This window comes from Pseudochaenichthys georgianus, chromosome 21, assembly GCF_902827115.2.
Source record: "Pseudochaenichthys georgianus chromosome 21, fPseGeo1.2, whole genome shotgun sequence".
Lineage (NCBI taxonomy): Eukaryota > Metazoa > Chordata > Actinopteri > Perciformes > Channichthyidae > Pseudochaenichthys > Pseudochaenichthys georgianus.
The window spans coordinates 6205820-6233469 of record NC_047523.1 but is presented as its reverse complement, the minus strand read 5'-3'; the positions used below and the strand labels follow the sequence as shown (position 1 = coordinate 6233469).

The 27650-nt window shown below is 45.1% G+C and overlaps 1 protein-coding gene across 1 annotated transcript; it reads right to left on the bottom strand.

The window, feature by feature from the left end:
* Nucleotides 1-222: 222 nt before the first annotated feature.
* LOC117466584 (interleukin-10 receptor subunit beta-like) lies at nucleotides 223-27438 on the bottom strand. Its single transcript, XM_034109915.2, has 7 exons — nucleotides 27287-27438; nucleotides 26552-26672; nucleotides 16484-16662; nucleotides 14845-14999; nucleotides 12289-12442; nucleotides 3894-4039; nucleotides 223-2295 (listed from the first exon to the last, which is right to left on the bottom strand). Exons 1-7 carry the CDS (start codon nucleotides 27336-27338, stop codon nucleotides 2149-2151), a joined length of 954 nt encoding a protein of 317 aa, XP_033965806.1. The 5' UTR covers nucleotides 27339-27438; the 3' UTR covers nucleotides 223-2148.
* Between the last annotated feature and the right edge of the window lie 212 nt (nucleotides 27439-27650).

The following is a 27650-nucleotide window of genomic DNA, read 5'->3' as shown; positions in this document are numbered from 1 at the left end:
GATGTAATGTGTACAGCTTACTGGGTTCCCTTGTTGTGTCACTCATTGGACCTGAGAGTGTAAAGAACACCCATTGAGTACAAATATTGACATGTGATAATGAGCTACCACAGTTGCTCATTATCACATGTTTCCCCCTCACATTTATTTGAATTCCATTTCATGAACGACTCTTAACCTTTCTGTGTATTGTTTCTTTTCAATCAACACAGCAACTCATAGCACAAGTACAAAAATACTTTATTCAAGTGGAACTGAGTACAACAATAAAGTGTAAACATTTAGCTAACTGTGAGAGACAAATACATTTAGTTTAGTTTTCAATGTTCACCATAAAAATACAATTAGGAACATTTCCTATTACCACAATAAGGGATATTAAAACCATGAATGCTTCACAACATGTGATGCCCATTGAACGGCAGATTATGCAGTGTTTTACGTCACATGGTACATGTTGGTTCTTATAGCACCATGGCAAGGCTTGGGGATGAACAGATCATTGTAATGGAATGATGTGCAGCGAGTGGTGTTTGCTTTGTGGGTTTGTCAGTGGAATGATGCTCCTGATACAACATGTCTGTTAGACCCTCTGTAAATAAAACCACTTCTTATGATTAAGATGCATAGGCTACTGCCTGAATATGCTTAATGAACGACAGTTTTTCCTTCAAATTAAATCATTTTTCATACTAAATATGTCGAGGGGGATTCACAACGTCCGATTGTTTCACGTTGTGAATCGCGCTGAGCTCCGTGGAGGTGATTTCCTTGTTTAGCGATACACAGCGAAACACAGCCAAACTCACCCTGAGCACACACAAAGTCACAGCCGAAGTAAAAACAATAAGTGTGGCTTGATATTGAGTAAGAAAAAGGTTGATGAACGCTGTGAGAATGGGTCTGCAGAGAGAATTTCGCCGCGATCCCAACTGTCTGTTATCAGCAGCAGCCCGGAGGAGACATCAGCTGAGCTGCGTGTGTGTGTGAGGAAGTCCGTGGATTGGTCAATTTGGACCAATCAGCGGGGGCTTAACGTAACGGCTCCGCGGACTTAACGTAACGGCTCCACGGATTGGTCCATTTCGTTCCGGTTACAACATGACGTCCTGATGTACCCGGAAGAATCAAATGGATGATGACGTTTCACCAACGAGGCGTTTTGGGGAGTTCTTCTCTGTGTTAGAGTGTTACTCGCTACAGGGTGTACTTTGAGGGTTTTGACTCTGCAGACTGTTTGAAGCATAAAAACCTTCATAACTCACAAGGGGACGGGTGATAACCGGAAAAGCATGACATGTCACCTTTAAGAGCATTCCATGTAATATAACAAAAAGTGTATCTCGAGCCGGTTTCTCCAACTTAAGTTTGAGAGAATACTGTAAAAAGCACGACCAATCCGTTTAGTCGGCCCGGCTAAACGGATTGGTCGTGCTTTTTACAGTATTCTCTCAATTGCCGCCCTGTCTGTCAGCCTTCCATCTCGTGCACGCACAAATGTATCTCGTGCCCTCATTGGGCGTGCATGTGTGTTGGAGGAGGTGCTCTGTAAGGAAGTCTGAAGGAAGGGGCGGATTCTTTTCGGCTGTGTACTTTCAAATGTTAGTGCACTCGAGCCGGTTTCTGAAACTTACCTACCCCACCTTTAAGTAAAAAACATCTTATATTTATTTATTTTCTCTTTTATTTATTAGCCTGTATTTGACAATTAGGTAATCCAAGAGTACGAACGGAAAGCATCAATCGGGTTACATTATTTTAATATTTCAATACCCAGATGAAGTTACTTAAAAAAACGTGTATAGGTAACTAGCAATTACTTTTTTTTATAATAAATAATCCTCCCGACCCTGACCATGGCAGCATAAATACTTGTGAGGGTGCCATGCTCCTATCAGCATGAGGTGAAATCATTACACCTGTCCATCACAGGAACAACATCAGCAGGATGAGCTATCATTCCTGTCGCTCTGCCATCTCCCCTCTTCACTGTTTCACATGGGACTCCTGGAAAATGTGCTCAAACTCTGATGTCAGGCAAGAATCCATGCTTCCACTGTTTCTCAGTGTCCCTGCTGATAATCTGTTACAGTCTCACCTGACTGCAGATCAGCTCTTCTTCATTGTCTCTGCGGTTCCCCCCCTGCCCTATGTCTGTGTGTTGTGAGGCGGCTCTGCCTCCAGGGGGTGCTCTGCCTCCAGGACACTGCTGTCTGCTGGGATGATGCTCATCTGGTGGAAGATCTCCTCGGCTATGGCTATGTACCAGGACGAGTTAGGGCGTTTCGTCAGGTCCTGAGGGGGGGGGGGGGGGGGGAACTTGTGTTTAATACCTGGCTAAAGACTCTTACTGAACAAATACCAGTGGCATAAAGTAACAAAGTACATTTACTCGAGTCCTGTACTTAAAAACAATTTTGAGGTAAAATGTTTTACTACTACTACACCACTATAGTTAAGAGGTAAATTGTGTACTTTTAGTCCACTACATTTATTTAATACCTTTAGTTAATTTACAGATGTGGATGAATGATGTGAAATATAATCGACTGTTAAATCAGACTTTAGTTCCACCTGGAGTAAATCCACCAGCTACCCTGCAGTATACAAAGTCATTCAAACTAGCTGCATCTTTACCAGCTTTGAGAACACTTTCATGATCAATCATTATAAAACATTTCATATTATTCTGGAATGGGCCAATCATAATCAACACTTTTATTTTTGGTACTTTAAGTATATTTTGATGCTGATTAGGGTTGCAAAATTCCGGGATTTTTCAAAGATAGAAACTTTCCATGGGAATTAACGGGAATAAACTGGGAATTTTCTAAATTGAAGGTTGGCTCTTCATAGGGAACTTAAATATAGTTGGGAAAAGTATATTTTAGCATAATCTTGACTAAAACAAACAGATGCCATTCAAGTACACTTGAATATCCATGCCATAGCACACTGCTTACTGCATGGCTATTGAGACGACACCCCCTACTGTGCATTCCTCCATCACATGCACAGATGATTTCGAGAAGACTGGATCACACGTTTGAGCCCAAAGCACAAGACAAATGAAGCCACATCTCTTCATTTAACATTTTGAATGGGACTTTGTGGGGATTTTTGGATGGGAGGTGCATTTTTGTTCATTGTTTAATGAGTGGGGTTGGGGGGGATGAGTGATATTTAACTCAACATTCCTGTTTTCGTTCTTCAATGAAACAAATAAATAATTAAATAATTAAAACTTGTTCTGTTCTACTTTAAAAAAAAAAAAGAAATCTGTTGAAATGTCATGTTTTTTGTTTAATTTTGCATCGAATATTTCCAAATTCCCCAGCTTAACTTCCCATGGAAACTTTCTGGAAATGTACCGGAAATGTTCCGCCCCTTTGCAACCCTAATGCTGATACTTATCTACTTTTACTTGAGGAACATTTTGAATGCAGGAATTGTACTTGTAACACACTATTCCTACACTCTGTTACTTCAAATTTGAAGTACTGAATCTGAAAACTTTTTCCACCTCTGACAAATACACATGCGCACAGAGGGAGTGAGTGTGCCATTTCTTTTGGACATTTAGCCGATTCATGTTACTTTCCTCATGAGCAAAGACATAACAGGGTTTGAAGGGAAAATAGTTGAGCAGTGCTGGACTGGTAGTTATTATATTTACTTAACTACTTGTAATTGTAAAAAATGTAAGGTACATTAATTTTGTAATTACATGTTCTGCGGCTTTTACTATTCTATTCCACTACAATTCACAATTCAGAGGCAAATATTGTACTTTTATAATGCACTACATGTATTTGATAAATTAGAATATTGAGATTGATAACCAAAATATTTGTTCATGTATTATTAAAAGGTTAAAAAATACACATACACACCTCATTAAAGTGCTGAGGCAGTTCGTCTTTTGGACAGAGAAAGCGGGATATGTGTTTCCGATACACCACCGCAATCACCACCAGAGCCACTGCCATCGCCGTGACGACAAACGTCACCACGGCTGCCACCCAAGGAGCCTCTTCATCTGCAAAAGAAGCAGAGAAACACAGCTGGGATTAGCACGTTTCTAATGATGATGTAATGTTTTGACACAAAATGCTTTTAGATCTGAAGCAGTCATTGGAGCTTCCACTCTTCTGGGAAGGCTTTCTACAACATTTTGCAGTGTGTCTGTGGGAACTTTTCCCTATTAATCCAGAAGAGCATTTCTGAGGTCAGACAATGAGGAGAGAGGCTGGCTCTCCGTTCTAGTTCATCCCAAAGGTGTTCAATGGGGTTGAGGTCAAGTTCTTCCACACCAAACTCATCCAACCATGCCTTTGTGGACCTTGCTTTGTGGGGCACAGTCATGCTGGAGCAGAAAGGTTCTTCCCCAAACTGTTTCCACAACGTTGGAAGCATAGAATGTTTGAAAATGACTTGGTAAGATGAAGCACTAAGAATCCCCGTCACTGGAACTAAGGGGCCCAGGCCAACCCCAGAAAAACAACCATAGCATATCCCTCCTCCGCCAAACTTTACAGTTGGCACGATGCAGTCAGGCAGGTAACGTTCTCCTGGCATTCGCCAAACACAGACTGGTCCATCAGACTGCCAGATAGAGAAGCTTGATTAGTCACTCCACAGAACATGTTTCCACTGCTCCAGAGTCCAGTGGCGGCATGCTTTACACCCCTCCATCCAACGCTTGGCATTGTGCTTGGCAGTGGCGGCGCCAGAGTATTTTTGTTGGGTAATCTATGGTATACAGTGGTGGGGCTCAAGTCAGTATTTGCAATGTAATTACATATACACTATATTGCCCCCCTTGACAGTGAAACGCCACGCGTGAGGTTTAGATGATTTCCCTGTCTCAATCCAAATTGAACTGTATGAAATAAAAAGGCACATTTGTCTTGTAGTAAATAAAAAGGGTGACCTGGAGCCAATCCTGCAATTTCCCCACAGGTGAAAGAGCTGACATGCTGAAAGCCCAACCCCTGCAGGGGGGTCTGGGGGGATTCTCCTCCAGGAGATTTTTTGAAATACTAACATAAAATACACATTCTGGTACTCTCTTGAGAAGAAAAATAAATACATCTATTACTACACGACATGTTTAAAAAAATTAATGCCATTTTAGTTTTTTGTTACTTTTGTTCTGAAAGCTGCTCCTCACAGAGAGAAGAGGGAAGAGGCTGTGAATGACTTTACATTGTGGATAAGGGTGGATAGCCCCCATTGTGTGTGTCAAAATGAAAGACAGCACACACACCTATCAATCATCAAACCATGGGGTCTTATTTCATTACGTGTTGATTTCTATCAACACGTAATATTGTATCGATGTTTATAGAGATGTACTACAGCAAAAGTATTCTCCGTCGGGACTTCCTGCAACAACACCACGCCGTTATCTTGATTCTGATTGGCCAGAAGACATTATCAAAGATGTTGTATTAAGAAGACAATCATTACGTGACAAAAGTTTTCAAAACAGTTTCTAGTCTTCGGTATTTCCAGACAAGTGGCTACTGAAATCAATCTTACTAACTGCTGTCTGTGCAATTTACTCCGCGAGTTGGCGGACTTTATTTTGCTTACTTTAACATCATTTTTCATGGTGGGGCTAAGGTGGGGCTAAGCCATATCTTGGTATGGCTGTAGCCTACCCCAGCCATACCCTGGCGCCGCCACTGGTGCTTGTTGATGTACGGCTTGATGCAGCTGGTCGGCCATGAAAACTATAGGTTACTTACGTAACCCCAGTCGTCAGAGTAACATGAAGTGAGATGTCTCACTATGGGATGCGCCTCAACGCGTATGCAAACAGAATCATCAATCTCATTACGCCAATCCTGATTGGCTGGTGATCTTGACGTCAACGTCAGGGAATCCACCCACCCTTTAAGTAGCTTGCGCTACGACGCAGCGTCATTCAAAATAAGCACCTCTTCTCGCTTTGCCTTAGCAAGAAGGGCCGTCTGGTGAGACATCTCACTTCATGTTACTCTTAGGACTGGGGTTACGTAAGTGACCTATAGTTCTCATTCATAACACTCCGTTCGATGTCTCACTATGGGATATTGAAACTCCCGTATTGCTAGACATGCTTATCTCGAAAATCACCAAAAACAACCAGAACTTAACAGGTAGAACTCTGTCTCAACACGGGGCCCAGCACTGCGCGGGCCACACCTGGAGCAGAGACATCTAGCCTGTAAAAGCGGACAAAGGTGAGCGGCGAGGACCAGCTCGCTGCTGCACAAATGTCTTGGATGGAAACACCCTTGAACAAAGCCCAGGATGTAGCCAGGCCCCGAGTAGAATGAGCACGCAGGTCCGTTGGTGCCTGCAAACCCTGACTCGTATAAGCCAGAGCAATCGCTTCCACAATCCAGTGGGAGAGCCGTTGCCTGGTAACGGGCTTGCCCTTCTGAGGGTTAGCCCAGGTAATTGCATCGAAACTCTTTTGACCTGTCCATATAGGTGCGTAAAGCACGAACTGGACACAGCAAATTCGGCCGCTGTTCCTCAGAGGAACACAGCAGCGGAGGAAATGCCACAATGTCAATGGGGGTACATGAGCCAATAACCTTAGGTATAAAGGCAGGGTTGGGCTTCAGCAACACTCTCGTTTGCCCCGGGGCAAACTGAGTGCATGAAGGATGTACAGAGAGTGCATGAATGTCACTGACTCGCTTGGCAGATGCCAGAGCCATTAACAGCACTGTCTTCAGTGACAGGTGTTTCATGTCAGCTTCTTCCAGGGGTTCAAATGGAGGTCGAGTGAGCCCATCTAAAACCACTGCCAGGTCCCATAAGGGCACCAGTGACGTGGAAACAGGGAGGAGCCTGCGAGCAACTTTCATAAAACGGCAGACCAAAGGATGTTGGCTAGCAGTCTTTCCCTCAAAGCCCACATGGCATGCAGCAATAGCAGCCAGGTACACTTTGATCGTAGAGAAAGCTCTGTGTTTATCAATTAAGTCCTGTAGGAATGATAAAATCACCCCGACAGGACATTGAAAAGAGATGTGTCCTTCTTGAAGGCACCACTCCTCAAACACCCTCCACTTACAGTCATAGAGAGACCTGGTGGAGGAAGCTCTTGCACTCTGAATAGTGTTTATCACCTTCTGAGGGAGTCCCACTGTATTCAGATTGTACCACATAGTGCCAAGCGCTCTGGGTGTGGGTGAAAGATCGCCCCCCCCCCCGCCTGAGACAGTATGTCCCTGCGTAGTGGGAGCTTCCACAGCTGCCCGCACAGCAGCTGATATATCTCCACCAGCCAGTACATTGCAGGCCAGTGCGGAGCTATCAGGATAAGTGAGTGGCGTTGTTCTCTCACTCTGGCCAGAGTTGGGGGTATCAGAGCCAGGGGTGGGAACGCGTACAGAAGGCCCGGAGGCCAAACGTGCGCCAGCGCGTCCACGCCTAACGGTGCGTTTAAATCGTGCATTGAAAAGAACAGCTGACATTGAGCATTTTCTTTTGATGCGAACAGATCTACCGCGGCTCGACCGTAACGCACCCACAGCTGACTCACAATCCTTGGACGTAGAGTCCAGTCTGCATAGTGGTGCACCTCTGGACAGTAGATCTGCCCCGAGGTTCATCACTCCTGGTACGTGCGTCGCTCTCAGAGAGAGGAGACGTCTGCCGCTCCATAAGATCAGTTTGCGTGCCAGCATGTGTAACTGGAGAGAACGTAAACCCCCTTGGCGGTTTATATACGATATTGTGGTCGTGTTGTCTGTCCTCACGAGGACATGATGTCCTCTGAGAAAAGGCAGAAAGCGTTTCAGGGTGAGGAACACCGCTAAAAGCTCCAGATAATGTATGTGTGACCGTTGGAGGTCTCCGACCCTTCACAGGTCGACCTTCGTATATACCCCCCCAGCCCGTCAGACATGCGTCTGTGGTGACCACCTTCCGCGATAGGACAGCACCCATAGGCATGCCCCATACTAGAAAAGTCTGGTGTAGCCAGAGGCGCAGTGCCATTACGCATTTCATAGTGACCATCACTCTCCGCGCGCCATGACGCGCGGGGTCCAATCTGAGGGCAGCTACCCAGCGCTGAAACTCCCTCATGTGTAAGCGTCCCAGTCATACCACCAGAATGGCTGACGCCATGATCCCCAGCAACCGCAGACATGACCTGAAGAGAACATATTTGCGTGACTGGAAATGAGCGAGGCAAGCCCTGAAGGCTTTCACTCTCTCTGCTGACAGGCGGGCTGTAAAGGGCACCGAATTAAGGCGTAGGCCCAGGAAGAGTACAGTCTGGGCTGGAGACAACATGCTCTTTTCTGTGTTTATTACAAAACCCAGGTCGAGCAGGTGTTTTACGAGGACATTCGTCTGCGTAATAGCCTCTTGCTCCGACTGTGCGAGAAGGAGCCAATCGTCCAGATAAGTTGCCAGGCGAATACCCTGTTGTCTTAACGGGGCTAAGTACGGTGTACGGAAGCCGCGAGGCTTCCGTACACCGTACAAACACTCGCGGGCTGAGAGACAGACCGAAGGGAAGTACTCTGTACTCGTAACAGACACCCTGAAAGGCGAACCTCAGATATTTCCTGTGTGGGTAATATACTGGGATGTGGAAATACGCATCTTTCAGGTCGACTGATGTGGACCAGTCGTTTTGGCGCACAAGACGCAACAGAGATGTGTGAGTGAGCATTCTGAATTTGTATCTTTTGAGATATTTGTTCAGAGCTCTCAAATCTAGTATAACCTCTGAATTCCGTTCCCTCCCCGTTTGGGAACGAGGAAATACTTGGAATAAAAGCCGCTCTGACTCTGTTCGGCGGGTATTATCGATATAGCCTTCTTTTCTAGTAGCGAGAAAATCTCTTGCTCTAGAATATGGCCGACTCTCCCCGGGCCTGTGAATACAGAATGCTCGAGAAGTGAGGGGGGGTGACAGTGAATTGGAGCCTGTAGCCCCGTGTTACTGTCTTGAAAACCCAAGCAGAATCTGTGAGCATCCTCCACTTTTCGCTTCTCAAAGCGAGCGGAGATGTCACAGCTCTGTCGTCTGCCCTCAGTGTCTCTATTTGTTGTGTTATGGGGCCCTCTAGTGTCTGAACACGGTGGTACCCCAGGTTGACAACCCCGGCCGACGCTGCACATGCGCGTGGCGGTGGTGCCTTCACAATCCCGTCTATCGTCCGCCTTTTGAGAGAGGCCGTAGCCGCTCTCAAAAGAGGGGCAGACAACAGACTGTTTATTGTTTTTATTGTTTTTCTTTTCATTTTTATTGACTGCGCCTTTGGCTTCAAGCCTGGAAACGACAGTGGAAAATGATTAATTTTGAAACAACAATGATGACATGTGTTTGTGTGACTTAAACAGGCAGCGGAACTTGCTGTCTTTGATGTTAAGTCCATTTCCCTGATGGTGCGAACTTGAGGATGACGTTCTGGCATCACTCGAGGCGGCGGGAAGATAGGGGCATGGTGGCACCCCGAAAACACATGAGCATCTAACACTGGAACGTGCTCTGGAGCTGGGGAACAGGGAACTTCCAGCTCCTTCATCGAGGAGAGGAGAGGAGGCTGTCAGGCCGCCCGCTTCGCTGTGATCTCGTCCCACACGGCAGGCTCAGGTCTGCTCGACATGTCTTCGCAAAGCTCCGCCTGGTAGGCGGTCAGCAGTGAGGAGACGTTGAGTGCCCTGGCGGACAAAGCTGCGGCTTTATAGGCCCATTCGGTCATCGCTGACTGGAACCGGTCTGCCTTTGCCGGTAGCATGGGGTTCCTGTTTGGTGTCGAAGCCAGCCGTGGTTGGAGGCGGGCTGCCACCAGCGGTTCCATGGGCGGCATGCGGAGCAGGCCGAGCAGGCCGAGCCTCTCCATACCGTCACAGTCCAGGGAGGAGGCACCCTGGATTCGGGCCTTGTTTTGCTGAAGGGACGGTCTCTCCACGAGACCGACACCTTGTCCAGCATCTCCGGAAAGATTGGAAGGAGCTGCCTCTTCGTCCTCGCTGCTTGGGGCAAGTTCTTCCCCTCGTAGCGAGATCTGGAGGTCTCCTTGGCCACTTCAGGCCATGGGATGTCCAGCCTGGACGCAGCGCGTTGACACACGGCCTGCAAGTCCATGCTGAGGACGGGCGAAGCTGGTGTGCTCCCGCCCGGGGGAGCGGACATCGCTCCCGGCTTTGCAGCCTGAGTCGATGAAACGAAGATGTCATCCCCATCCGAGTCAAACAGGAGGAACTCAGAGGTATCCTCTTCATCCTCCATATAGTCCAACTCCAGGACATCCTCCGCGGGTGGAACCATGGTGAGGTCCAATTGGGAGCCCCAGCTTGACACAGCGCGGGGCTCCGCTCTCGCGGCTCTTCTCGCCACCGGGTCCCAGCCTGAAACGGCGTGGGGCTCCGGTTCAGCGGCTGTCGCTGTTGTTGAGCCCCAGTCTGACACAGCACGGGGCTCAATCTCTGCGGCGGACGCCACCATGTCTTGATTGCCGGACGGCGAATCAGAGGACATGAGGGGGTCCTGTCCAGACAAGCTAGCTTGGTGTGCTAACCGTCGGCGGAGGCTCTTCATGGTGAAGCGGGTACAATGCCCGCACGAGCCGGGGTTATCGATAGCCTCCCGGGCGTGTTCCAGCCCGAGGCAGGACGAGCAGACCTGGTGTGAGTCTGTGCCTGAAATCTTAAACCCGCAGCAGCATAGCCGAGCCTCCGAGTCCCTGACTCCTCTGGTGTGAGGGAGAGAAGGGTCCATCTTCCATCGCCGGGGTGTCGGCGTGGAGTGGACACGCTAGTAACAGGTACGTTACTGAGAAAAAATCCAACCTTGCCGTTAGTCCGAAAGGAAAAAAGGCGACGGTGTAGATTTTATTCTTTAAAGAATATTAACTGGTGTGTTAATACTTACTAATAAACAGCGCAAGCTACTTAAAGGGTGGGTGGATTCCCTGACGTTGACGTCAAGATCACCAGCCAATCAGGATTGGCGTAATGAGATAACTCTGCAGTTATTGAGTCAGCAGAGCTTTGGACACTTTTACGCACTATGCACCTCAGTACCCCCCCCCCCGCTCTGTAACTTTACGTTTACTGCCACTTTGTGGCTCAGTTGCTGTGGTTCCTAAACGTTTCAACTTTGCAATAATACCACTTACAGTTGATCGTGGAATATCTAAGAAAGAAGACATTTCAGGAACTGACTTGTTGCAACTTTGGCATTCTATTGTAGTACCACGTTGGAATTCAGTGAGCTCTTTAGAACGACCCATTCTTTCACAAATGTCTGTAAAGGCCGACTGCATGGCTTGGTGCTTGATATTATACACCTGTGGCAATGGGACTGAATGAAACACCTGAAGTCAATGATGAAGAGGAGTGTCCCAATACTTTTGTCTATATAGTGTATCTGGCAAATGAAGATACAGATGAAGCCACATCCTAGCCTTTTTCTGACTTGAAAAACGTAATATACTTTTTACTCTGGGCACAGCCGTATTGCCCTGGTTGAGATTTGAGCAATAAGCGCATACACTTAACTGATAGCATAAAAGAAGCTATCTTTACATGGCAAATATGGAAGGAAACGTTTTTATTAGCCCTGTTGCCCTCTGATCCCTCTCAGTGTGCAACCTAAATGATGATGCCTAAAGGAAAACATTATTACAAATGAATGCATGCTGATCCTCCAGAACACACAGATGGCCAGTCCGTCCCTGTACTCTATAACTACTTGCAGTTGAATTGCGAGTATTAGTACCGGGTTGACTTCAAAATATTACCTCTCACCTACAAAGCCATCAACAACCTTGCCCCCCCTACCTCAGTTAACCTCAGATACTAACCTACTACAGCCAATCAGGACAAAGCTGCAGCCCCCGCCAAGGCAGGCCAACACTCTTGAATCCTTCAAAAAATATCTCAAAACTCAATTATTCACTCTAGCTTTCAAACTCTGATCAACAGCTTCACGTTAACACTGTAGATGTAAGTATTTGATGATTTATCGCAAGTGAGAATGTCATCGCAACATTCAACAATGTTACGCATATCGCACGTTTTTATGATATCGTGCAGCTGGGATGTTCTTCATATTTGCCAAAGTATTGGCAAAGAGGGAAATTCAGGGATCAGACATTTTACTTTTCTACATCCTGAAGGGAGCAAGAGTTTCAGAAATCTTTTTTCAGTCAGTAAGAACCAGAAATGTGAACCTCACGGAGGAGCTAGAAGAACAAAATATTTGATGTCGATGAGGCAGACTGTGTTTTTAGAAATGAATCAATCCAGTAAAGAGCGTACCGATGGTGGTGCTCTCACAAACAGCGGTGCTGGGCTGGCTGAGGTGGTTGGGCCTCCTCCTGGTGCTGATCTGGACCTGGACGCAGTACCTGGTCCAGGGCTCCAGGTCACTGAGAACCACCCGGTTCTGTAGGATGTTGCTCATGTTCTTGGTCTGTAGGAAAAGCAGAGGAGTGTTTAGGAAGGTGGAGGTGTGCAGCGGCTACAGGACACTACAGAGGTCACAGATAACCATGCTGCACTCTTATCCCCCCCCCCCCTCAGTTCACCCCATGCTCTGAATGCTATAGAAATAACTTATAATGCGTTGCTCTATTGGAACCTTTTGAGATCTACTGTGAAACAAACCCAGTGTTTCCCACATATCTGAAATATAGGCAGGGCCCATAGTGATAGCCCTATAGTTTAAATCTACTACCCACAAATAATCATATGGACATGGGTTACTATTTAAAAAAAATGGTAAATGTATTTAGGAACCTATCCATGTGATTTTAAGTGGGGGTGGACCTCAAATCCTCTAGGGGGGTCCGGGGGCATGCTCCCCCGGTAAGATTTATTTATTTTATTTTGGAGTTAAATGCATCAATCTGGTGCATTTTGAGGGGGAAATAAAGAGACTAGATCTATGGGAACACCTATATGAAACAGAACTGTATACATGTCAATAATCATCAAATCATGGCCATAACCAATAACATACCATATCCAATATGAAAAACACTGAAACTTGTTTATTTATTTATTTTTAGTTCATTTATAGTTGTGAGTGTGTCTGTGCTCCTGAATCAGCCTCTCCCTCCTTTCCCCCTGCTCCTCTTTGAGGCAGCAGCAAAGACTAGTATTAGCTCTCAACAAGTTTTAAAACCTGTTAAGCCCGAAGGTCCCCGCCGGCGGGTACTTTAGTTTTTTTTTTCACGACACTGTGTCTCAGGGGATCTTAATATTTAAGAACCTATTAATGTGTTATAGCAGATTAACGGGAATAATCTCAGCTAACTGACGATACAAACCATTTGTACCAAAACAAAACACAAGTCTCATAAGAAGCATCTAAATGACCCGAGCGAAAAATGCTAAACTATTACTGCACCGATAATCACTCCTAGCTCCCTTATTACTTATCCTAGGTGCACATCGAACACATCGTTTATAATCGCAAGGAGAGACAGAATCTCAACACTGAAAGATACAAACTCGCGACATTATCAACAAAAACGTACATCAAAACAAGTGGCGCTAGGTAGCCCACAACGCTAACATGGCTTACCTTCGTCTTTGTCTGGTCTAAAGTGGTCTTCAATGGCATTAAAACGATAAAAACGATGGTGTAGTTAATCCATAGGTTAATCCAATGTGACTGCGTCCCCTTTTAAATGTTCTGATAATCCATAAACAATAAAACAGCTTTTCCGTTGCTTGATATCAGAGCAGCGATATTTCTCCCCTCTAAGGCAAGCTAGCATGCGCAGAGAGGCTACCTTTTTTTAACATGAGTGTGTGCGGGACGATTTCCCTTGGATTCTATTGGCTCCAACGGTCAGAAAGAGATGTCACATGTCAAAATCGAACAAGGGGGGCCAGAGATAAGGAAAATCCACCCGAATGGCCCCAGAAGAGTTTTTTTTTGCTGAATCTGTCTAAAAAGGTCAAATATCACTTGTTTTGCATCAATATTAATACAGGGTACTTATTATATGTTGTACTTTGGATTCCTAAAGCTTTTAGTCTACTAACCCATCATCCAAGGTTAGTTTTCACTATAAGTACAACATATTTTTTGGACGGACACTATAATTTACAGTTTTTTACCATGTTCAATCTGAATTTTCTTTAAAATAAAAAACATCTATATTGATTCTGACTTTTCTACATCCAACTCACAGGTTTATCATTACTTTGAGAAAAAAGATTATTAATTTAACCCTTTGAGAAGGGAAGATATGGTCATTTGTTCTGGGAATGTCATTTTCGAGCGTGAGACCTGAAAAACAGGCTCGGGCCTAACAGGTTTAAAAACTTTTTTCACCTAGTTAACTTTTTTATTTTTTATTCATGCATATTTTACTAATCACTACCCTCTCAAATGGAAATATATGTTTACATAAATGGTGACCAAACCGTTTGAGACCCACTGAGAACTTAGACTAAGTTAACTATCTAAACACTCAGAGTCCTTTACCTCACCTGAGCTGAGCTTATCCCGAGCTTGAATGACACACAGAGACCAATCAAGGGCTTTGATTTATGATCTGTATGACAGTGGCCATGTCGGCAGGCCACATCATGTGGACAGCCAGTCACCTTGTGTGAGGCAGGCCACTTAAGAGGCCAGGCCATCGGGAAAGTCAGGGACTGGGTAGAGGAGGCGTAGAGCGAGGGATCATTGTCCACAAGTAAATCGATCGCATATGGCGTCGTGATCGCGGACGAATTAAAAAAATTAAATAAAATATCGCGAAATATACTTGGGCGGCCGTTAATATACCTGGGCAGCCCGCCCAGGTATATTATGTGTGGGAAACCCTGAAACCACACCTAAAGAGTTCATCACACCTTTTGCCTCTGGCCGTCCTGCCAGTAGGTGATGTTGTAGGTAGCTGAGCTGAAAATCGCTCTGAGTGAAGATATCCTGAACACTGGATCTTCAATGATAACCTCGATGGCAGCAGCATTGGAGAGGAGAGAGACATTGGGTGAAGTGATGAAGGCTGAGGAAGAGATGGAGAAGAGTTATGACAAAGATATAGCCTCCCTGGGAAAAGCAAACTCACCCCTCATAACAAAAGTCACTCTAGCTCTTCTTCTATAAATTCACACCACCCCTATTATCCCTTTTCCACCTAGGCGGTTCCAGGGCTGATTTTCGTGTTTCCAATTCTGTGGCGCCGGCTCCCGGCCCCAAAAACAGTTTTAACTGCGGCACCAACACTCTGCCATTCTGGCACCAAGAACCGGGGTCCGGGTACCTCAGAGGCTTGAGTGGAGCAACAACAACTCATGGCAAAAGCTCAAAGTTGTTGCAAAGGAGAAGCGCAGAGATCACAAAGTGGCTAGAACACTATTACAGAGCATTTGTTGAACATATTGTGGATGCTAAGTGTATTTGAGCACTTGTAAAAGCGCCATAAAAATAGTATGTATTATTATTAATAGATTTATAAATGCTGTGCAATATTATCCAGGGATACTTGAGACATATTATTTCATATCCACCATACTTTGAATGACAACCTATTTGCTAGCATTGTGGAACAAGTAATCAAATATATTTTAGGGAATAATTAATATGCTATAGGTCTGCGCGGTTAATGTTAAATGACAATTAAGACCAGCACTTTTTGCTTTGTTGGCCCTATATTGGGTTGTTGATTTTTCAGAATGGCTTTAGTGGCTGGGCTAACATCATCCATGAAATATGAGAGAAACTTAAACAAACAACACTATGTTGTTACATATTGTCAATGTAAAAGTTAATAATATATAATCATTGGGAATTATGCATCATGGGACATGATGGGTTTGAAAGTCAGACAGGGGTTGGATTACTACTTTCAAGCGGCAGCTGGCATTAGGAAATGGTAAATGCTGGTCGATGAGAGACGAAACACTGCAGCACATTTTTGAGGGCCCAAACGGTGATACAACATAATCCATGTCATGTATGTGACGTTATTTGGTCCCAAAAATACTTTAAGCTAATTCAACTACCCAGGACGAACACTTGAATAGCCCTTTTTTAAATCATTGGTGTCTTAAAGTTGTAAAATGCGCTTAAAGCCAAATCCAGAGTTATTTTCCCTCGTAGATCATTTGACTTCTCAAGCCGTATTCAGTTCTCTTATTAAATCCATGCATGAATGTAGTCCCTGTTATTGAGAGGGATAATCAGCGATGTACACAGTGATGTCATGATGTGGCTTTTCTCGTGCTCTTGTTGGTGGAAAAGCAAACGGGTTCTGACTTAGAAAGTTGAACTAACAGCGAACTAGCCCCAGCTATGAGGTTGGGACTCATTTCAGTGGAAAAGGGGTATATTTAACCTGCAACCATCTCTCGTTTGCATTTCTGCCCTCCTATCCAGTATTTTATATGGACAATTAACGATAATAATCCATCCTAAAATAGTTTCTCACATGACATGTTTTGCAGATAATCTGTACTTGCTGATAAATGTCGGAATGCATCTACTCACTCTCTCTGTCCAAGGTAATGCTGTTACTTTCCACCCAGGCGGAGGTCTCTGTCCCCGACTGCGCCCGCACTCTGCCTGTATACTTTCCAAACTGATATATGCCTTGTGGAATGCGGGTGAAGTCACATTCAAGGGTGGAGATATTCACACAGCTCGCTTTGTATGAATTCACTGAGCATCTGTGGACAAAGTGATGGTATTATTGGTTTGTCATTGGTGATTTAAATGTCAGGTGTGATGATCCACTGCTGTGGGCTTGATACTGTGTGTGAGTTGTCATTGTGTTTCTGTGTGTAACTTCTCACAAAGCTAGCAGTATGCCTTGCTGTCAAAGAAATATCTGATCATGACCTCAACCGTTATAGCCATGACATGGACAGTCTATAGCACTGTTTTTAAGCCTTGATTTTGTCATTTTGGTCGCTGCCATCTTTTTTTTTTCAACTCACTAGCCTCATCCCAATACCCCTCCTCGACTCCTCCTTTCCCTCACTCGCTTCCCTTCCTTGCGTCTTAGCTCCGCCTCCGTAAGATGCGAGCGAGAGACACGAGGAGGTGACGTGAGGACAGAGGAGTCCTCAGGTATTAATTGGGATGTCCTCGTTCACTCAAACGTCACTCTTAAATGTGTACAGCTGTATCCCCTCTCATCGGGCTCAACTGAAGAACCCTTAGAACCGGCCCATTTCTGGTTAAATATTTATTTAAATGAATGAATCTTTCTCTTGTTAGTCAAGGAATTCAATGATGGTTGGTCCTGCTTTTGTGTTCCGTTTTGGTGTAAAATGTAGCCTACATTTAAATACATATATAATTATAGTAATGTGAAAGCCTTTTAGAAATGAATTGCACATAATAATTCCCACGGAGCTGTGAGCACTTATGAGACGCTTTTCCACTCATCTTCCAGTTGTCGGTTTTCCTCTGTTGAAATGGACCAGCTGTGAAGGTGGGGGCGGGGCTTTTATGCGAGTAGTGAAAACACTTCCGCGTAGTCTGCTCGCGTGTATCCTCCCTTTCGTCTCCTCCCTCACCCCTCCTCGACTCCTCCGTGTGCATTTCAGCTATTGGGACGTCCTTCAAAATGGCGTGTCTTGATCGATTTCCGGGTCAAGTCCCGGAGGAGGGGAAGAGAGGAGTCGAGGAGGGGTATTGGGATGAGGCTAAAGTGATACGAGTTGGTGGAGTGCTGGAAAAGACTGTTATGGCAGAATCCTTATTACAGCGTGTTTCTCGCTTATTTATTAAGGTAACACAGGTCAGAGAGGCTCCATTGCCTCTTCCGCAATTATCAGATCAGATGTACCCATGTTAAGTAAATTGGCAAAGGTCAGAGGAATTCCAAGGGAGGTCTTCCTCAGATATAATACAGTTAAAGTCTAAAGTTAGTGGTTCATATCCAGCATGCATTATCTAAGAAACGATAAGGATGTTGGTGTGTTGGTTAATGTATGTGCGTTCATGTGCAGACGTACATGGTTTTGTTAATTGGATAATTCATATCCTGCAAGACTCCTAAAGACGTCTTGAGATGATGACCTTTCTACATCATGTCCAAGTTTAGGAAACCTGACAATGTGTGTGCATTAAACATGGTTAGGGAACATGTTTGTGTGTCATTTAGAAAACGTATATATCTGGTATTCGGGGGGCATTTCCACGATTAACTGCTGTGGCAGGTGATGTACTCCAAGATTATTATTGTTGTTGCGCAACTGAATAATAATTAATCTCAACGATGTCTGTGTTTGTGTTTTATTGATCTCTCTCTCTGTGTTAACATTTATGGTTGGTGAGCCATACATTGCACTAACAAGACAGGCAGCCAATTTGTGACGGACAGTTTTTATGAAGTAAAACACACTTTGTATGTTACATTCATATTCACACTGTTATATCCATCTATTCTTATGCATAATTATATTTACACACTATACCCTACCCTGCTGTTTATACATCTTATTTAGTTTCAGTTTTAGCATGCAGCACATCATGGACTTTTAGCCTGAGACAGGAATTGTACACACCTTCGATAAAATGCACAGTCTACTTCTTTATTTATTTATTTGTGTAATGTATGTCAGTTTATATTTCAAAATGTTCTTCTATGCTAGTTTTTATCTTATATGTTTGTCTGGATGTATAGTTTCTTAATACTTAGGTGGGAAAGTCTGACTGTAAGAATGTCATTGTACAGTGCAACTGCCTGTTACAGTATAGAGACAATACCTATCTTGAAAGGGTTAAAACACCACAAGGTTGGTAATGGTAGCAGAGCCTTGCGGAGAAAACAGCTAGCTAGTTTGGGATTTATTGTTATGTCCCCTGCTAGCTTGCGGCGCTATATACAGCAGTCATCTGTTTGTGCGTTGACAGTCAGCGGTAAACAAGGTCAAAGCAGTGGCGTAGCCACCATAGGCCCAGGCCCACCCAGTTTACTCATTGGCCCACCCTGAGAAAGCTTCGGTGTCATTACAAAAAAATAATATTTTTTATTATTATTAAAAATGTATTCACCCATTGAGAATATCCAAGCATTCAAAGTGAAATTCAAGTGAACAAATATCGAGTTTAATTAATGTTGTATGTGCTTTGTCCTCTGAACCGAACTCATTTACGGTAAAACTGATTGTTGGTTCCGGCACGCGCCATAATAACGTGAGAGAGGCAGAGAGCTGCCTGCAAAAGAAATGATGGCTCAAAGTTCACTAATGAACTTTGGTTTAAAAAAAAAAAAAAAAAGCCAGTCTCCAAGAACAGCCCCCACTGCCCTCATCTAGCAGCAATCTATACGATCATTTTCTGATAATGATGAAATAGCCCCGCCTCCCTCTCCCCACCTCTCCTGCTGCTGGGCTGTCAGAAGAAAAAAAAATGTTAACGGAAACTCTGCCGCACGGTTCCCTCGTCCCTTGGAAGAGGCGGAGAGGTGGGTGTTTTTCGGTCAGTCCGGAGAGATATACACAGGGTTTGGTTGTGACGGAATACATGGAACGGCGTTACGTAATCAGAATACAAAAATCAAGTGTATTCAGCTGGCGTTACATTTGAAAAACGAGTAATCTGATTACAGTTACTTTCGTAAACCTGAAGTGAATACATTTTGGAATACTTATTGGAATTATTGGTGGAAAAGTTTCCTCACAAAATGTAATATTCATTACCGGCAGAACTGTGTGCACACTGCACGGCGCTGCAGCATGTCTGTGAGCGAGAGAGAGATGCAGCGTGTCTGTGAGGCCCCGCACGCAGTGAGAGAGAGATGCAGCGTGTCTGTGAGGCCCCGCCCCCGCACGCAGTGAGAGAGAGATGCAGCGTGTCTGTGAGGCCCCGCCCCCGCACGCAGTGAGAGAGAGATGCAGCGTGTCTGTGAGCGAGAGAGAGATGCAGCGTGTCTGTGAGGCCCCGCCCCCGCACGCAGTGAGAGAGAGATACAGCGTGTCTGTGAGCGAGAGAGAGATGCAGCGTGTCTGTGAGGCCCCGCCCCCGCACGCAGTGAGAGAGAGATACAGCGTGTCTGTGAGCGAGAGAGAGATGCAGCGTGTCTGTGAGGCCCCGCCCCCGCACGCAGATGAGAGAGATCTCTTTCAAAATATATTGAAAGTTAGAAACGGAGATGGTTAGATAAAATGTGCAAGATAACGTTTATGTAGCATTTCTTTATTGTCGAAATGATGACATTTCATAACGGGATCAAATCTTAGTGAATGGCCTGCTGCTGCTGAATGCATGGGGCAAGTGACTGGAAAAAGTTTTAAAAGTTATTACATCGTTTCAGATAATAATAATAATAATAATAATAATAATAATAAATAATAATAATAATAATGATAATTCATTCTATTTAGGGGCGCCTTACAATTCATAACATATTCTAAGGAAAGGTTTTAAGACAGTACAAAGAATGCAGTCCGGGTGATGTTTTTTATGTGGGGTGCAGATGAGAGAGCTCAGAATGACACCAAGATGTTGTGTTTGAGTTCTTGATAAGCCATTAAAACAGTAAAATACGTGTCTCCTGTTCACCAAAACATACCCATCTGTTATGGAAAAAGAAAGTATTCCAAAAGTATTCTAAAAGTAATCTGCCACCGGTACCGGCGGGGATTGTTGTTAGCTTCTGATGCGCAGAAGAAAAATCTGGCCCACCCTATTGTTTACAGGCCCACCCTAAAGTACATTTCTGCCTACGCTACTGGGTCAAAGATGAAATAATTGTAACTTTGAGCGCAACGCTTGGCGACAAGTGCGACGCTGAGGGTAGCGGACCGCTCTCTCCAGAGAAACATAACGACATCATCAGTGCTGAGTCGTTTTACCGTGTATTATGTGATTGCAGCTTAAAGCATAGGCCTACACTGTTTTACCGTCTGTTTTACTCTAAATGGGACGATGATTAACATAATCAACATAACGCTGTAGTGAAGGAGACTTGAAAGAAGATTGAACCCCTACAATTGTCAGTACAAGTATACAGAGGTATTAAATCAAGTGAGTAGTAGGGTTTTTTGCACCCTGCTGGATATTAGAGGAAAATGCAGGTTTACGGCATTTCTGCTTTGGCTTCACTTTTCAGACTCACAGGTTGTGGTTTGGGCTGTGGCTGTGTCACCTGCTGTCTGCAGCTGAGCGGGAGATGCTGTGGATTTTAGAGCTTTTTCCTCTGAAAACAGCTGCCTATTGTGGTTGGAAACATTTTATTTATCTTTATATCAGTTTGACTCTACACCCCCAAAAGGAAAATATATATCCCTTTAGCTTCTATATGTTTCCCTAGATGGCTGTCAACTTTCTTTGCTTGCTTACTGCAGCTGGAAACAAAGTTAATGATAGCTCAAAGTGTAGGCAGACCATCACTACGCCTTTCACATGAGACACAGTCCTTTGACCTATTAATACATCATCTTTTTCAAATGATAGACAAAATATAAAAACATTTCAGAAAAATCTAATTTTTAACAGGAATCAGAGATTACATTACGATCCTTTAACAAAAGGAACTGTATTCCCGTATAGTTACATTAAAAAGACCTAATCAAATTACAATTTTAAATATTGGGGATTACTGGCAGGATGACAGTGTTAGTAATCTAAAAAGAACACAGTGTTTGTTGTAAAATGATCGGATGTTTTCTCTTCTCTGTGAGCTGTACTGTTCTGTAGGATAATACTTTAAGTGTGAATCTATACGCCTACTGCCTGGATCTGCTTTATGGTTTTTGACTTTCTTTGCTTCATTTGTTCTGTTTTAATTCAGCAGGTGAACCTATATGTTAATTGTATAGTGTGTGTGAGCTTAACTGTGTGTATTACTAAAACGGAGCATTTCCCATCAGCTCAGATTTGATTTCTGCTTTGTGTGTGTGAGTTTGAAACTGTATGTATTAGTAACATAGTAATCCTGCTATTAATCCCCAGTTATTTGATTCTTTTTGATGTCACTGTAAGGTATTAGTTTTTTGTATCCTGATCACATATGCCATCACATGTGTTATGTTACTCCCCAGGCCTGGTGATATATCCCTCCCTCACACATGCACAGTGAACAGCCAGGTTAATGCAGCTCAGATTTGTTCAACAGTGTGCTGTGTATACTCAGCGTCCTCTTTCCGAGAAGAGACGGTTCTATATCGTATAAGGCTTCGCCCTCTAAAGCTATCGCTATTGGGTAATCCCACTGCACGTGTGCAGCACTGACAGACTTAATCCACGCCCACCTATGACTTGGGCCCCACCTCCGACCTCACTTACGTATAAATAGGAAGTAGGCCCTACAATCTGCTCCCACTTTTCTTCAGTACTCCGTTGCAGAAGCACTGTACAAGCTCTTTTCAGAGCCGTTTACTAAAAAGCTTTGTTTTCTGGTAAGATGGAGACTGGGCAGGAAAATCAAGGTTGCGTCAGGGATTGCCTTGCATGCGGGTCGGGCTACATTATGAGCTTTGACAGGCACTCACAGTGTGAGTCCTGCCTGGGAATAGAGCATGCGAACGCTGCTCTCACTCCCGGGGTATCATGCTCGCATTGTGCCCGTCTCCCGCTGGCCCTCAGACAGCAGAGAGCGGACGCTGATTCCCCCATCATCTCTGCCCTCCGGACGGAGGGGACAGATATGGGGTCCGGTGTAGGTCCGGCGTATGATCCAGTGATCCCTATCTCCGCCACCACGGCTCTGCCATCGATTGGCGGGATTCTCCTGGAACTCCCGGAGATTATCTATAAGGCGGCCGTCTGGAGAAATCTCTCCGTTCCCCTAGCTCAGGAGAGCTCGCCTCCGGATGATATGTCCGGGGTGTTCTCCCGGGTGCACAGGGTCAGGAGTGACCCGATCTGGCCATGCTCCCCGGCCATAAGGAAGTACCGAGAGGGGGCGGCGGCGGACCCTGGGACAATGAAGGCTCCGGTAGGAACATACGTTCCCCTCACGAGAGTGGAGGGGTTCACGGATGTGGGGTTTCCGACCGTGCCTCCTCTAGAGCCGAACCTCACAGCGTTCTTTGGGGCTAAGCAGGCCAGCACGGTTACCGGACAGCAACCTATGTTGGCTGCCCCCAAAGATCGGTTTGTCGCCCGGCAGACCGACCGCATACACCAGTGTGCGTTCCAGGCGTCAGCGAACAACATGGCGTTGCTGTCCAACTCCATGATGGAAATATCCGAGCAGTCGAAGACCATGTCCTCAGTGGAGGCTGAGGAGATAGGTAAGGCGGCTAGTACTGCACTTACCCTGTGCGCGTCAGTCACAGTCTCGGATTGCGGCGTGGGCGACGCAGGTCCACCGGTACCTCTGGCTACAGCAGGGGGCTATACCGGAAGGTGCAGGAAAGGATTTACTAGAGGCTCCAATCAGTCCGGACGGACTGTTCGGTCCCCAGTTTCACACCATGGCGGAGGCTATGAAGTCTGCGGCAGAACAGGCAGACGACATAAGGCGTCACGCTAGCTGGCTTCAGGACAAACGTCCTCAGCGGCAGCAGCGACAGCACCCGCAACAGTCTCAGCGGGGGCATCGCAGGCAGCGGCGAGATCAGCAACGGCGTCAGTATCGCCCTTCGGCAGCTGCAGGGGCTCCGTCCCAGGTCTACGCTCCTCCGCCACAGAGAAGGGATCTGCAGGCGATGAGTCGGAGGGGAACGAAGAACCCCCGCTACTGGTCTGCTCCTCCGAGAGAGCCTCCGACTCTTTGGGGGGGTAACTTATGTGGGAAGAGAGAATTATGAATAAAAAGGATTCAAATTCCAACAGTGTGTCTGTAGCAACTGTGTCTCACATATCCCCCACACTAGTCAGGCCGGCTGACATTAATCTATCGGTTAATAGGCAGCAGGACTTGTTGCATAATCCTTCTGTTTTTAACTTATCGGTTAACAAACAGAGGGGCTCGCCGTTTGAGCCGGCTGTTTCTAATCTGTCGGTTAGCAAGCAGCAAGGCTCGCTGTATAAGCCTGCGGTATCTAACCAGTCGGTTAATAGACAGCAGGGCTTGACATTTAAATCGGCTACTTCTATCCTGTCGGGTAGCAAGCAGTCCCAGTTGTGCCTACACACAGTCATAATAAACCTAGCGTGGTTATTACGCACGAGGTGAATAGCACTGCACACACCTCCGCGAGTTGGAGCGTGAATACGCCTCAGGGTCCTGTTTATGAGCCTTCTCCTAAACAGAGACAGGATGAGAGCCGGTGTGAGGTGCAGCGTGTGGAGACCCCTTCACAGCCCTTTCGGGGGGGGCCCCCTTTGGGTTTCTTCACAGGCAACAGCGGCAAGGGCTCTGGCATGGCTTGTCACCATGACTACCACAGCACAACAAGAACAGTGCTCAGAGTGGAGGCGACTATGTTTAATTTGTATTCGTTTTTATTTGAGGGATGTCTCCCATTCCTCTCTGACACATTCAGTACTGAATATCCTGCCAGAATGAGTAATGTCGGGGACTCAACTGCGTGCCCTCTCTCCTGCCTGTCGCCACGTAGAGAGCTGCCCTCTCTCCTGCCTGTCGCCACGTAGAGAGCTGCCCTTTTTTCCCCCTCCTTGATCGTTTTTAATCAAGTGAGATGTTGGTCTCTACTTTTTTAAACGACAGGTAGCCTATTTAGCCTACCTTCGTTCCCTGATGGAAAATATTCATTTTTTAAATGCTATATTCCCTGGGAATGTGATGCTCCATTACGCATGGCGAAATGGACATGGGTTATTAATTGAGTAGGTGTCTGTTTTGTGATTCTGGTAACGGACGGACCAGTGGGGCGTAGACTACATCCTGCTTCGCCCTTAACCCAATAGCGATAGCCTTAGGGGGTGAAGTCTTATACGATATGGGACTGGGGTTACGTACTGTAACCCAGCTTCTATGAGTATAGGCGCAGCCCTCTAAGGTTCGGCCCCACTGGCTCCGCGAATAGCTGAAGAAAAGCTGTTTGTGTGGGGGCAGATGGTCGGGCCTACTTCCTATTTATAGGGAAGTGAGGCCGGAGGTGGGGCCCACGTCATAGGTGGGCGTGGATTAAGTCTGTCAGTGCTGCACACGTGCAGTGGGATTACCCAATAGAGATAGCCTTAGAGGGCTGCGCCTATACTCATAGAAGCTGGGTTACAGTACGTAACCCCAGTACTTTAGTGCAACAGCGCTCATGTTGTTGTTGATATAAAAAGGGAGGGCTTATGGTCACAGTTTCTCTGTGGAGCAGGTATGGTTGGGGGGAGTGGTGGGGGTGCAGCGAGTGGTGTTTGCTTTGTGGGTTTGTCAGTTAAATGATGCTCCTGATACAATCTGTCTGTTAGACCCAGAGCCTCCGTCTAAACAAACAAAACTGATATTATCAATCCAGCCACCTCTCACACCACATTCACCAATTTTCCAAAACAAATACTTTGCCTACGATTAAGATGAATTGGCTGACATCTAGAACATTTACCAATGAATCAGCAGGAAACATGAACATTTAGTTTTGCTTGTCTGATCACAGCATTCAGAGAAACACACCAGCATGAACGATGGAGCAGACACAGTCTGTTCAAATGCAAATAACATTGACCTGACTAACAGCTGCAGTGTTTTTGTTAGAATAATGGGAATCCAAGTATTGATGGACTAACTCAAACTTGATTACGCCTCAGTTGTTTGCATCCAGCATTCACGTACCTTATGCAGCTCTTCAAATCCAGAGAGTAAACGGTAAAAGAAGGTGATTTCTCTAAAATGTATTAAATGCTGACCCTCATCCCTGGATATTTCTCCAGCTCTGGGTGCTGCTGAGTGACCCTCAGTTTCATAAGAAGTGAACATCTGAAATGATGAATCAAGAAGTTTTGTATGTATTTAAAAGTTTAAACCACCTTGTCTCTTGCACTGAGAATTTGTGATGTAATTTTTGCAGAGGTGGAATAAGTACTTATTATACTTAAGTAAAAGTAGCAATACTATTAGAAATACTCTGCTACAAGTACAAGTCCTGCATTCAAAATCTTACTGGAATAAAAGTACAAAAGTATAAGCATCAAACGGCATCTAACCTATTATAACATGTCATTTACTGTATAAGTTGATTTGAATTTGTTATTAGCTAATAATCTTACTCTTAAATTACAAGTAACATTACATTTCATTAAGCTGACGCTTTTATCCAAAGCGACTTACAATAAGTGCATTTGACCAAGAAGATACAAACTTGAAGAAAACAGAATCATATAAGTAACTAAAGCTGTCAGATAAATGTAGTGGAGTACAAGTATAAAGTAGTGTAAACATAAAAATACTCGGTAGTATAAGTACCTACAAATTGTACTTAAGTACGATACTATAGTAAATACACTTTACATTCCACCACTATATTTTGTGACAATTATTTTTCTGATATTTTATAGACAAATATGGCATCTAATAATTGTTAATATAAGATCCAAATGTGCAGGGTACTAAATACATGTAGTGGAGTCAAAGTACATCATTTACCTGGTAAAAAAGACAAAGTAGCAAAAATGTAAATACTCAAATAAAGTCCCTTTAAAATTGTACTTCAGTAACTGAGTAAATGTACTAAGTTACTTCACCCCCTGCGGCTGACTCACTTGTACTCCGCTGTGTAGAGCAGGCCGGCTGGTCCTGCAGGCGAGTCCCAGCTCAGGACCAGGTTCATGTCCTGAGAGGTCAGGCGGACCTTAGTGGGTCTGCTGAGGCCTCCTGACACCACTGCACAGTCCACACGTACACCGTTAGTATTATCACACTTTGCTTTTCATTTCACTATACAATCAAAAGGAGCAAAACATGTTTTAACTGTGCTGCTGTCTGTATATCATCATGTATTCAAGTAAGCAGCATTTCATGAATGATGTGAAATCTAATCAAGTGTTAAATCAGACTTTAGTTCCACCTGGAGTAAATCCACCAGCTACCCTGCAGTCTACAAAGCCATTCAGACTAGCTGCCCCTTCACCAGCTTTGAGAACACTTTCATGATCATTCTCACACACACACACACACACACACACACACACACACACACACACACACACACACACACACACACACACACACACACACACACACACACACACACACACACACACACACACACACACACACACACACACACACACACACACACACACACACACACACACACACACACACACACACACACACACACACACACACACACACACACACACACACACACACACACACACACACACACACACACACACACAGGTCAAAGTTCCTGCTGAAAGCACTTAGAGTAATAACCATAAGCAACAACCCGCGCGCCCTCAGCTGAATGATTGACAGATGAATGATGTTACCTGTGTGCCCGCACACTGCTGACAGGATAAAGACGCAAACAGCGGCTGACATGTTGTCCAATGTAGTCCAGCAGAGGAGTGTGTGTGTGTGTGTGAGAGAGACTCTAATTTTAAATGCTGTATTTCCTGGTTGCGTTTACTGACAAGGGGCGGGGAAGTCCGCGGAAACGAAACTCCTTCCTGCTCAGAACCGCGTGCGACTTCAAGGAACACAAACCCTGTCAGCGTGACGTGTGCAACTGTACACAGGGGCGGGGCTAGACCAATTGTAGAAGTACATTTTGTGGGGGAAAAAACATTCCTGATAACTAGCGTTATTATTTTGGTTGGGCCAATGCCCATAAGGGATCTGTAATGTTGCCAT